Source organism: Asparagus officinalis, chromosome 5, assembly GCF_001876935.1.
Source record: "Asparagus officinalis chromosome 5, Aspof.V1, whole genome shotgun sequence".
NCBI lineage: Eukaryota > Viridiplantae > Streptophyta > Magnoliopsida > Asparagales > Asparagaceae > Asparagus > Asparagus officinalis.
The window spans coordinates 85,504,285-85,516,096 of NC_033798.1; the positions used below are offsets into that span (position 1 = coordinate 85,504,285).

General features: G+C 36.2%; 2 protein-coding genes across 2 annotated transcripts in view; both read left to right on the forward strand.

Moving 5' to 3' along the window:
• LOC109842110 lies at positions 398-2,901 on the forward strand. The gene is made up of 2 exons (XM_020411022.1): positions 398-752; positions 2,873-2,901. The coding sequence occupies exons 1-2, from the start codon at positions 398-400 to the stop codon at positions 2,899-2,901; spliced, it is 384 nt and encodes a 127-aa protein (XP_020266611.1).
• Positions 1,526-11,812, forward strand: part of LOC109842111 (nucleoside diphosphate kinase III, chloroplastic/mitochondrial) — a 17,371-nt gene continuing 7,084 nt past the window's right edge. Inside the window, exons 1-8 of the mRNA XM_020411023.1 lie at positions 1,526-1,656; positions 2,873-2,947; positions 3,048-3,182; positions 3,268-3,379; positions 3,541-3,623; positions 4,118-4,181; positions 4,283-4,400; positions 6,635-6,789. Of these exons, the coding sequence (XP_020266612.1) occupies positions 3,076-3,182; positions 3,268-3,379; positions 3,541-3,623; positions 4,118-4,181; positions 4,283-4,400; positions 6,635-6,789 (639 nt within the window). The 5' untranslated portion in view covers positions 1,526-1,656; positions 2,873-2,947; positions 3,048-3,075. The remainder of the gene's footprint in view (positions 1,657-2,872; positions 2,948-3,047; positions 3,183-3,267; positions 3,380-3,540; positions 3,624-4,117; positions 4,182-4,282; positions 4,401-6,634; positions 6,790-11,812) is intronic.

Below are 11,812 nucleotides of genomic sequence, written 5' to 3' on the forward strand. Positions count from 1 at the left end.
GAAGATAATGAAGATCCCTCGAAGTGGATAAAGACCCATTTAGACTCAAAGAAGATAATGAAGAAATGTTAGGGCCAGAAGTTCTCTATCTGAGCGTCATTGGAGCACTTCTCTATCTCGCAAATTGCACCAGGCCTATATTGCATTTGCGGTGAACTTGCTAGCAAGGTATAGTGCTTCTCCTATAAGGAGACATTAGAATGACGTTAAACATTTTCTTTGCTATCTTCAAGGTACAAAAGATCTTGGACTATTTTATAAAAGAAATCAAGATATGACATTGATGGGCTATTAGGACACTGGCTACATGTCTGATCCCCATAACGTCAGATTTCAGACCGGTTATATTTTTATCTGTGGTGGTACTACCGTTTCTTGATGGTCTATTAAGCAGACCATGGTGACTACTTCTTCTAATCACTCAGAGATTATCACTTTATATGAGGCCTCACGAGAATGTGTATGGTTGAGATCGTTGATACGACACATTTGTGGCTCGTGTGGTCTAGCGAAGGACGATATTACCCCCACTGTCCTTTATGATGATAATGCAACTTGTGTTGCACAAATGAGCAGTGGATATGTAAAAGGAACCATGACAAAACATATTACGCCAAAATTCTTTTATCCACATGAGCTCCAAAAGAATGGAGAAATCACCATCGAAAAGGTTCGCTCAAGTGACAATCTTGCAGATTTGTTCACCAAATCTCTGCCTACATCCACTTTTGAGAAATATGTTCACAATATTGGTATGTGCAGAGTTGGAAGACTATCGTCTTCAGGGGGGAGCAAATCCTTAAAGAACAATCCTGAAGATTGGACCCTGAAGATCTATCGTTATATTTTTTTCCTTTTGCTAAGTTTTGACCTACTGGGTTTTTCTTGGCATACACTCAGGAGATTGTCATCATCAGGGGGAGCGAATTTTTAAGACAATCCCGAAGACTGGGTCTTGAAGGTCTATAGTTGTACTCTTTTTCCCTTTGCTAAGTTTTGTCCCACATGGTTTTCTTAACTAAAGATTTTTAATGAGACAACTAATACAACACAAAAATCTACTTATGTCATGTACTCTTTTCCTCGACTAGTTTTTCTCCCACTGGGTTTTTCTAGCGATGTTTTTAACGAGGCATTGACATCTCGAATTAATGTCCAAGGGGGAGTGTTAAAATCTAAAAGACATTTTGTTAAAATCTAAAAGACAAAATGTATGTGAACATTACTTTGTATGTGGACTATTAACTTGATGTTCTTTTATCTTCCATCATGTATCTATAAATTGTACGATGTATGGAAATAGAATTGATGAATAAAATTTATAATTTCTCATATTCTGTTGTCTCTTGTCACTTGTTTTATTTCTTTAGTATATTACAACAATATCGTCCTAAGCAAAATTTAGTCTAGTATACCTAAAACAGCAGCTGATTTAAAGTCAAACATCAGAGCGGGCAGAAAACGCAAAACCGCCAGCGCGAAGCAATAAGGCGTAACCGCGTAGGGGTAAATGCGTCTTTTTCGGTGTATGGAACAGTTTAGCGGTTGACCCTCCCTCTTCGAAGAGCTTGATAGAGAAAAACTTAAAAAAGCTTTTAACTCGGAAAAGAATCGCAAGATCTTCGTCAACTCTTCTCAAAAAAGCCCTAAACTAAGGTCCGATCCAGTTCCCAATCTTTTTAAAATTTCCTTTTAATTGAAGTCGAAGAGTATTTGAGTTTGAATATTTGCTTTCTTGGGTAAAACTAGGGTTTATGCTGCTTGTTTGAGCTGTTGATGAGCTGAAACTGCGTTCGTTCTAGGGTTTTGATTCGGTTTTAGGTTAGTTTTGGGTTTCTTGGTTGTATGCTGAGTTTGGTGTTCTTAATTGTTTGATTGAGTTGACTGGTGGATGTTTCCGGTGATGATTTGAGTATATTTGCTTCTTATTTTGGGGAAAGTTAATTCTTTGTTTAATTCTATTAATTTTATTTGCAGAAAATTATGTAACGGTTACCTTATAAGTTTATGCGGAATTTTAGGACAGGCCCTTTGATTTGTGATTGGGAATTAGATTTTTTGATGATGAGGATATAGTTTTTACATTTAGGAGTAGCCTTTTTTAGATCTTGAGAGTTTTGATTGCCAAATTGCACTTTTAGGTTTAAATCAAATCTATAATTGTAAGTATTTGTTGAGCCAAATAACAATTGCGCAACTGAGGACTTGAATCATATGTAGCTTTGAAGGTTATACACAATGGACACTCTCCAAACCTAATCAACAAAAATGTTCTATCCTATTTTCCTGCAACTCAAATTCTCAGATCACAGCTAAGAGTTAAAGGCAAATATATCTTTGTTCCCAAGGACACCTAAAAGTAAAACGCTCTAGCTAGTTTCTATGGTTTGTGACCTAAATCTGAGTTGTTAGGTGTTTAAAACTTTAAATCCACTTTTTTAATGACGGTGCCTTACATAGCTCGACATAAAATTTATGTTTGAAAGTGTTGATTCATGCTGTGAAACGTCGTAGTACATAGACAAAAGATATAGATAAAATGGGATACCTTGATTTAGAATTAGAACTCCATGATATTAGTTTTACGATATATCTAAAGCATTTATTTGATAGGAGCAGAAATTATGTGACACCCTCATGTCTTAGAAGATTTTCACACGAGTCAATACCACATGACTGTTTTTTTCCCTTAAAAGTCGGGGCTTATTTCTTCTTACATCTCACCTTCATTTTAATGAGTATTAATTTCTTTTTGAGGGAATACATGAATACTATGTGGGAATTTGTTATTTTGTTCTGCCAAAATGCATTGGTGAGCGTTGCATTTATATAATGCTACATATGACACCTTTTACTGCGATATTTCTTACAGGCAAAGGTGGCGTTTACTGGCTTCAATAGACACTAGTTAATGCGGAATTATATTCATAGGGATTGATAGACCAAGGTAAGTGTTGAGAGTAATTTCTGCGTAATAGTTAACTTTTCTGCAGTTATAACGGTAGCAGTTACCCACTAGAGGCACTTCATTATCCTTCATTTTTTAGACCCACACTCTCAAAAGTGTGTCAGCTAATGGATGATGTTTATGGAAAAGTAGAAGTTTACCCAAACCACTTCCAAGATACAGAAGCATCTGTGGATTGTTTCCCCACAAGGACCAGGACTGATTATTCATCGAGGTGTTGTGTCATCTCAATAATTACATGGATGCATATACGTCTATTAGTTGCTAATGCCCCTGTCCATATTGTTTTTCCAATACAGATCTCGACGTCACTTGCAGGCTGTGTTAAAAGTAATGGGTGCTGCATCTATCTTGAACTTGTTTAGTTTACCACGTCTTCCATGGACATCCAACTCTGATGAAGATGACAAGGTAAGAGCAATATGTAGTATAAATTCTTATTATTTCAAGTGCAGTTGACAAAACTGGTATTTATGGTTATTGTTGAGATGACCATCTAGATGTCTCACATTTTCTTGTTCTCATTAGTCGTAATGATTTTTTCTTATTGAAATGGTGGTTTTGACTAACAGGTCGAACTAACACGTGCAGAAGTCGAAGCCCTTCGTTCAGAAATTATAGACGGAGAAGAAAGAGAATCACATCTAAAGGCCCAGTATGATGATGCATTATTATTACTTATTTAATTGAGCAAGATTCATTTTCTAAAAGCTGCACTGCATTTTACTTTCCTGAAGTTCAGGTTAAAACATACTTGTTCCAGTCATGAGTTGTATGCTACACCAAAAGCCATTGTTGAAAAAGTCCCAAAATTAGCACCAACTATAGTTGCAGTTGCAGGAAGTTCTCTATCGTTTAGTGGGAAACAGCATGTGTTAGGACTGGCAACCCTGCTGAAAAATTGCAGATAATGAAATATCATGCTTCATAGCTGTTACATGGAAATTGTGATTTAATCCATTAACCTCACAAACAAGTTTTCTACCAATTCAATAGTCCGAGTTTTCTGCCTATCAGTTTAATGTGGTGGGCGCTAATATCAAACTAAGCTGATAGTTAGACACCTGTATGCTAAAAGAATCATAATTGAATATCTTGAGCAGGTTTGTTGTTAGTCTGCATGTGTTGATAATATTTCTGCATGTCCAGGTTGGAACATCTAGATGAGATTTTAAAGTCTGCACAGCTTTCAGGATATCTGTACATTAGAACTGTAATGCCTCCTATATCTCAGCTATCTTATTACTACTAATTGATTTTCTGATTTTTTATTGGTCAAACTGTTGATTAATTTCATTTCTTACATATGTCTAGAGGTGGACAGAACTTCCTGGAGAACCTCCTATCTTAGATGATGTAGATGTTGATGATTGGCTTCCTCGTTTTGTTGTTCTCAATGGATCATGTATCTATTATTATCTCAAATCCACTGGTAATGATTCTGGTCACTTAGAAATCTGCAAAGTTAATTCTCCATCTCCATAAAATGGCTGAGGCCCTTATTTTCTCCAAACAAGAAGAAGAAGAAAATATTTTGTGCATCAAGATATATGTTAAAAAATTCTACATCCTCCGGATTTCTCAAAAGAAAAATGTTATATCATGCTATGTAGCATAAAGGAGGAGATCATGCAAGCATGACTACTTGTAACAATGTACTACGTCTTCTAGATATGGATATTGCAAGTTTTCAAGGTCCTGAAATTTGCTTCCTAGCTGTTCAATATTTTATCTATGTAATTGTATACAAAACATGTTATGTGTTTTCCTTCTTAGTCTGCATGTCCATCTGTTGGTGGCTTTTAATGGGTAAAGCTGGAAGGGTTACTTAATTTTAATGCTCTAGTTTCTCTTCAAAGGAGGAGTGATATAATTGAAAAAATGGCCTTCACTAAGATCTTCCAGCAAATTTTTATTCACTTCTATGTAATGAGATAGTTGCAGCCTACTGGCCAATCAAAAGGGTAAGAGAGAAGAAAATAGTTGAGTCACTAAAGCATACCATTGAATAATTGTATGTTCCATTCAGTAAGCTTTTGATCCAATTCGTTGAAGTAAATATTTTCGTTTCATCTTTCTGCACATGCTTATGCGATAACATGCTTAATTGTTTAGCAGTAACGACCTCATTTCTTTTAAACTCTCTTCTTCTTTAGATTATCTGACATTTTGCTTCTCATCCTACTTGCACTTTTAAGTGGTACATCAATTTGGGTGTGAAGTGCGTAAAGCTGATTCCTATACATTTAGAGGGAGATTTTTTTTTTGGAGACTGACATATTAATGCTATCATAATGATTCTATAGTTGTGAAATGTGCATTATAAATTTATGTAGTTTAGCATTAAGTGTATAACAAATGAATATATTTAAGGTGCTGATTAGATTTTTTTGGGATAAACTGATTTACAAATTGGACGCTGCAATATTTAATGTTGGAAACAATAATTTTGCTATAGCTGATCATTACAACCAAACCCTGAGTGGATATCCTGAATCTGATGGTGGAAATGTTATCTTTGTAATACTGAATTTGGATTTGACAAACCCTGAGTGGATATCCTGAATCTGATGGTGGAAATGTTATCTTTGTAATACTGAATTTGGATTTGATGTTCTTACTGAAGTAATGCGTATTTAGATGGTGGAAATGTTATCTTTGTAATACTGAATTTGGATTTGATGTTCTTACTGAAGTAATGCGTATTTACTAGTAACAGCTAATTTTAATTTTTTAGTCTTTTGGTTGCCTAAGGCATGATTTGGATGTTATTCCCTAGGAAGGTATCTAGGTACAGAAAACTATTTTTGATGTTCTACTGCATCAAGTGGCCACGAAATTGATTCTTGTCGCTTGATGTATGGGTAAAGGACATTTTTTTTGTGGAGAAAACAAATCGAAAACATATTCATGTTTTTCCTATACAACAATTTATTTAATCACACCAACAGTGTGGATTTTGATGGGGAATGTCAATAAGTCAATTTGGGTTACAAGATTATTCACGTTTTAGATACTTCTGAAGGTAGCCGACTTCTCTTTCATTGGAAATATATCATGCATGTGAAATCCATATGGTAGTATTTAGTGGTAGTCTAGTTCTCTTTAATGGAAAATCCATCATGCATTTGAAATCTGTAGTTGTTTCATAATATTCAATTGGCATGAACTTTAGAGTTTTGCTTGAGGAGATACATTTGTGCATCTTCCCATGTCTGCTAACTCTTCTGTCACAGTCATCAGAACTGGTATTTATGCAGTATCCATGTTGCTAGTTTAAGCCTCGAGAAGAGAAGATTGGTAGTTTCACATGTTCATAAGCACATAGTAGTAGAATTTGTAAAGGATTTTCTTTTAAATCATTAACGCCATCATCCTGATTTATTTGTGCATTGTATAAAACTAAGTAGAATGTTCTGTCTAGGATGGCACATTGGAGACGAGGACATGCTTCAGTGGCACATAGGAACTTTCGATGCATTATCATTTTGTCTAGAACTGGAAATATGCATAATAGAAATATTCGCCAAGTAGTGAATTCAAGAAGCTTTTCTTTTTCCTTTTTTGGTTCTTTGGAGTCAAGGAAAATTGAACTTTTTCCCTTCCTGCTTGTAATACTTCTGCTGCATTTGCTTGTCAATGGTTAAGCTCAAGCATGGCTTGCAGATTTGAGCCCTCAAGATTCCACACTGTTATCTGATGTTGTGGAAATTGGGTCGCTACCAAGCTTTACACATGAAGATGGTACGCAAAGATATGCATTCTACATCTTGACATGCCATGGACTCCGGTTTGAATGCTCGAGTCTTTCTATAGTGCAGGTATGCATGTTATGTGCTCACTTCATGTTATAGTGCAATATGTGGATTTTGTCATAGCTGCTTCAGACTCTTGTGTCTTGAAAATCGCACTAAAATTAAGATGCTCTCTAATAACAAGTATGAAGTATGTAACGTCTGTGATATGGAAGTATAGAACCCATTAAAATCTGTTCTTTGAACACTTATAATTTATGTAGGTTATACGTATTTTCAGATGATTTTAATTTAATATTTTTAATGTTCTTGCTTCGACATCAGAATGCTTGTTTCTGAAGTTATGGCGAGTGACAAGTGATATTTTAACTCTTCAACAATTCCCTGCTGGGACATGGTTTTCCGTTTTGGCCAAAATAACCTAGGTATTCCATCTTAACGTTCCACTGGGTCAAACTCCAAAATCAGGTGAGGGTTAAGGGGTTATTACTCTTAAAACCTAATCCTCAATTTCTTTGATACTTAAGTAGTAACCTATATGAATTTGGCTTCTAGTTTGTGTACAATTTTCTTTGAAGGAAGAAGTAGGGCAAGATGCCCCACTCAATATGTATTGATATATCCAAAGAATAAACAGTAGTATGGAAAAGAACTGCTTCTTTCTGAGGACTAAAAAAGCTCACCGAACCAAATGGATCCACGAGGATGTGGAGCGGACCATTATCGTCACTCATCACAACTGCGGATAGAATTGGGTTAAGATTGTCTCTGGTGTGAGGTTTTTAGAAAGACAAATTTATGTGTAAATTAGATAGTAACTAAGAATTTGTTTTTGGATTTTGATTATCCAGCGAACAATTTTTAGCAGTACAATTTGACCTTGAATCATTTACAGCAGTATCACCTAAAGTAATCTAGTGTGTCTACCACATACATGCATGTGGTTGCAGTTGTCCTGTGTTCATACGCCATATGCATGTCTGCTGATGTGGTTTCAGTCATTCATTGGATAGAATCGGCAGTACATAGGCCATGTTTGGCAACTTTGGGTTATAATCCACTTAGCTTATAAACCCCAAATGACTTATAATTTAAGTTGACATAATCCAAAGTGTTTGTTAAATTTAATGAATTATGATCCATTTTTATAATAGAATGTTTGGCAAATGAGTGGCTTATAATCCATCTTTGTTGTCAAAATAATCAAAAGGGCTAGGAGATGGAGAATAGAGAGCTTTTGAATTTTCTTATGAGTTTTTTTTCCTAGAAACCACCTTAACAATAGTTTAATTATACGGAAACCACCTTTTATTTTCAGTTTATACATAAACTAGCTTCAAAGTAGATTTTTGTTGCACTCAACCACCTCCTAGTTAAATTTTCACTAGAAAACCAAAAATAAGCTTAAAAAATTCTAGTTCAAGGTACGTGAGTTGTATGTTAACAAGACCTAAATAGTAAAAAATGAGTCATGTACATTGACTCCGAGTTTTTTAAGGGCAATTTAGTGAAGAATTTGATTGGGAGGTTGTTGATTGCAACAAAAACTAAAAACTAATGTGGTTTCCGTATAATTACCCTATTTAAGGTGGTTTATAGGGGAAAAAACCCTTTTCTTAAATGTTAAGGGGTACAGTGGTCTTCTACTTGGTCAAATTATGTGGCTTATAAGCCACCCAAAAATAAGTTGGGTTATCCCAACTTATATTTTTTTGGCCTATAAGCCGAAAAAGGTGCATGCCAAACATGTCTTAGTGGCTTATAAGCCACTTTAACCATTCCCAAACATGCTCATAAATTTTCCTGACAATGTGAATAGCTATTATTGAGAGAACGTATATGGTTCCTTGCTTTCTTTATCAAATCGTAACCCACTGATATCATGTGTTCACCAGTGAAGAAAAGCTTTTCTGGACGATGCCTATGTATTATTCATTTTTGTTGTATTTGCTCCTTTTAGGTGGATTCGTGGTTGGCAACACTAACAAACAAGACCCACAGCGTTAAGCAGCATCGGTCCATTGAATCATAGCTGAGGTTTCGATGCCTTTGCTTTGTAAATAGCAAGTTGGTGAAAGCGACGATGTAAATTATATTTTGACTAATACTAGTGTCGATGCAAGTGACAGATTGTGATTGGAGTATGTGTATATATGATAGCGTAGTATTGTGATTGGAGTATGTGTATATTTTGACTAATACTAGTGTCGATGTAAATTATATTTACTTCTATTTTCAAAAGCTTTGCCTGCTGGTGCTGCTTTTAATTTCCTTCTGTTTTATTTTAAAGACAACTACTTCATTTTTCGGATAGCACAACGGCTTCTTTTTTCTTTTTCGTTTTTTTTTGTTTTTTGTTTTCTGTGAGATTTGTAGTCAGGGATTGAGTTCATGTTCTGATTTTTTGCCAAAAAAAAAAAAAGACTTTCCTCTGGAGTCCTTTGTGTTTTTTTTATCAAAGCCAGTGTAAACCTGAGGTTTTCTTCCTTGTTTTTCCCGCTTAGCTGCATTAGTGCATGATCAACAGTGAGTTCTTCCTCTCAGCACAAATTTGTCGTTTTACAAAGTCGTCATTTCTAAAAAGTGTTTTATTGAAATACTGAATTCGTTCTCACGTAGAAAACCGTGAATTTTAAGTTAGACAGGTGGAACCAAAGTTCCACTTTTTACCGTGGGATCTGATTCTAATTTCTAAATGATAATGTTTGGCATCAAAAGGAGCTGCCCCAGGAACCCAAAAATAAAATGCCGCCTAACCTCCTAAGATGACTGGTGTAAGAGCATGGGCAGCAAGCTCCCAGCTCCGCTCCCAGCTCCGACGTGGCCAAGCTCCCAGATCAAAGCCCCTCCAACAGCCTCCGAAGCACTCCCAACGACCTCCCAAGTGGTGACGTGGCGGCCTCCAGCTTCGGAGCTCCCAAGCGCTCCACAAATTTGTGGCGCGCTTGGGAGCTCCCAACTGGGGGAGGATTTACAAAAACCCCCCTCCAAAATAAGAAATCGGCGGTGGGATCGGAGATTTCGGGGTGGGATCGGAGACTGAAGGCGGAGATGATGGATGATGGCGGAGATGATGGCGGTGGCGGTCGAAGAATTGGGTCTGTCGAAGAATTGCGGTGGCGGTGGCGTTCGGAGACTGCGATGGCCAGCTGGGGTTGGGTCGGAGACGATGGTGGCGAAGGGAGAAGGTTTGGTCTGTCGAAGATTTGGGGATGAGGGTTTTTTGGTCTGCGTTGGCCAGCTGCGGTTGTGATTTTTTTTTAAATGGATTGCGATCTTTGATTTTAACAGGATTGGGATTTTTTTGGTCTGTCGAAGAATTGGGGTTGGGGTTGGCTTTGATTTTTTTGGTCTGTCGAAGAATGGATTGCGATTTTTTTAAAAGGATTTTGTCGAAGGAGAAGAAGGATCTGTGATTTTTTGTCGAAGGAGAAGAAGGATCTGTGATTTTTTGTCGAAGGAGAAGAAAGGTTTGAGTTGTGAATTTTTTTCTTGTTGATAATCGAACGTTGTGAAAATCAGGCTGTTGGAAATATTGACGTTGTGGAATCATACCGTTGGGAATATTGACGTTGGAAATATTGACGTTGGAAATATTGACGTTGTGAAAATCCTGTTGAAAAATTTACTGTTGTAAAAAACATCTATAAATTCACATCTCACTACTCAAAATATTTCACACAACTCTCTCATAAAAAAAACTCAATATATCCCTATCAAATTACAAATCTCATGGATCCCTCACAAAACTATTATTCGCATCTCCTTACCGGTGAAGGATCGACCTTATACTCGCCGTTCTACACAGAAGTCGGAGAAGAAGGTCATCCCATCGAGTTCTCGCAATCCGCAACGAAGACCGTGTGCAACGGTTAGAAATAAAATACAAGAGGTTTAAATATAATTAAAAGTAATGGGTGAAATATTAAAATAGAAGAGTGGTTTTTTTGATATTGTTGGAGCTCCTAACTAGGAGCTTGTTGGAGCTCCATAAAGAAAGGAGTGCCTCCCAAGGTATAATTTATTAGTTTTTTATTTTAAAAAGCTTGAGAGCTCTTGAGAGCATCCAAGGTATAATTTATTAGTTTTTTATTTTAAAAAGCTTGAGAGCTCTTGAGAGCATGCTGACTAGGACTCCCAACTGGGAGCTTGCTAAAGCTTGAGAGCTCTTGAGAGCATGCTGACTAGGACTCCCAACTGGGAGCTTGCTGCACTTGCTCTAAAGCTTGCAGAATAGATTTGGTTGCGGGAATAAAATGCAAATTTGTTGAACAACAAATAAGCTGCAAAATATCATTTTTGACGGCTTTTTTTAATTTTTTGGCCGCACGGCCGCACGGGTAATGTTTGGCTGAACGTCAAATATTGTTTTTCTTGCCTTTAATACGGATCTCTTTTAGACACGCGGCATCCTCTCCACTAGTCATCAGTTTAATTAGTTGTTTCAATTCTCAATCATATAATAATATTATAGTTTCAAATATAAGTTTTTATCATTTAAAGAAGTCACTGTTTTTAGTTCCTAAAAAAAAAAGTCACGAACAATCTGTATCAATTATATCATTCTATTTGAAATAGGCGGTGCTAAAAAAAAATGAAGTCAGTGCATCTTGGAAGAGTGTCTTGACTGTTATCGGTCTACAATTATTATTATTTTTTGAGAAGATCACCGGAGAGAAATTAGAGGAGATGTCTACTTATATCGAAGGGCTTAATCTCTTCCTCTCCTAAATGAGAAGATCGTAAGCTAAGCTTTTAAGTTTGCATTCTTCTAAAGCTACTCATCTATACTTAATGTAAGATGATCCAAAGATTTACTATTCACCATACAGTAAATATCATCGTGGATTATTATAGTAATATCACTGTAGCACAAAGCAAAATAACGCAGGTTTTTTAAAAATTACTATGGCATTCACGAAAAGTTACTATAACATTTAAAAAATTACTGTAGCAAAAATAAAAAAAAAAGACCGTGCTTTGTCAGAGTTGGACACTAGTGCAGTAAATAGTAATAATTGCATTATGGGCCGAGTCCATTTGCAGTTTGCGCTACAGAAAACAATAGAATGACCCATATACCCTTTCA

Bases quoted from the DNA above. Each gene is read 5' to 3' on its own strand.
- LOC109842110 (XM_020411022.1), top strand. From the start codon at position 398: ATGGTGACTACTTCTTCTAATCACTCAGAGATTATCACTTTATATGAG. The intron at 753-2,872 runs GTATGTGCAGAG...TATTTCTTACAG, and splicing joins GAAATATGTTCACAATATTG to GCAAAGGTGGCGTTTACTGG.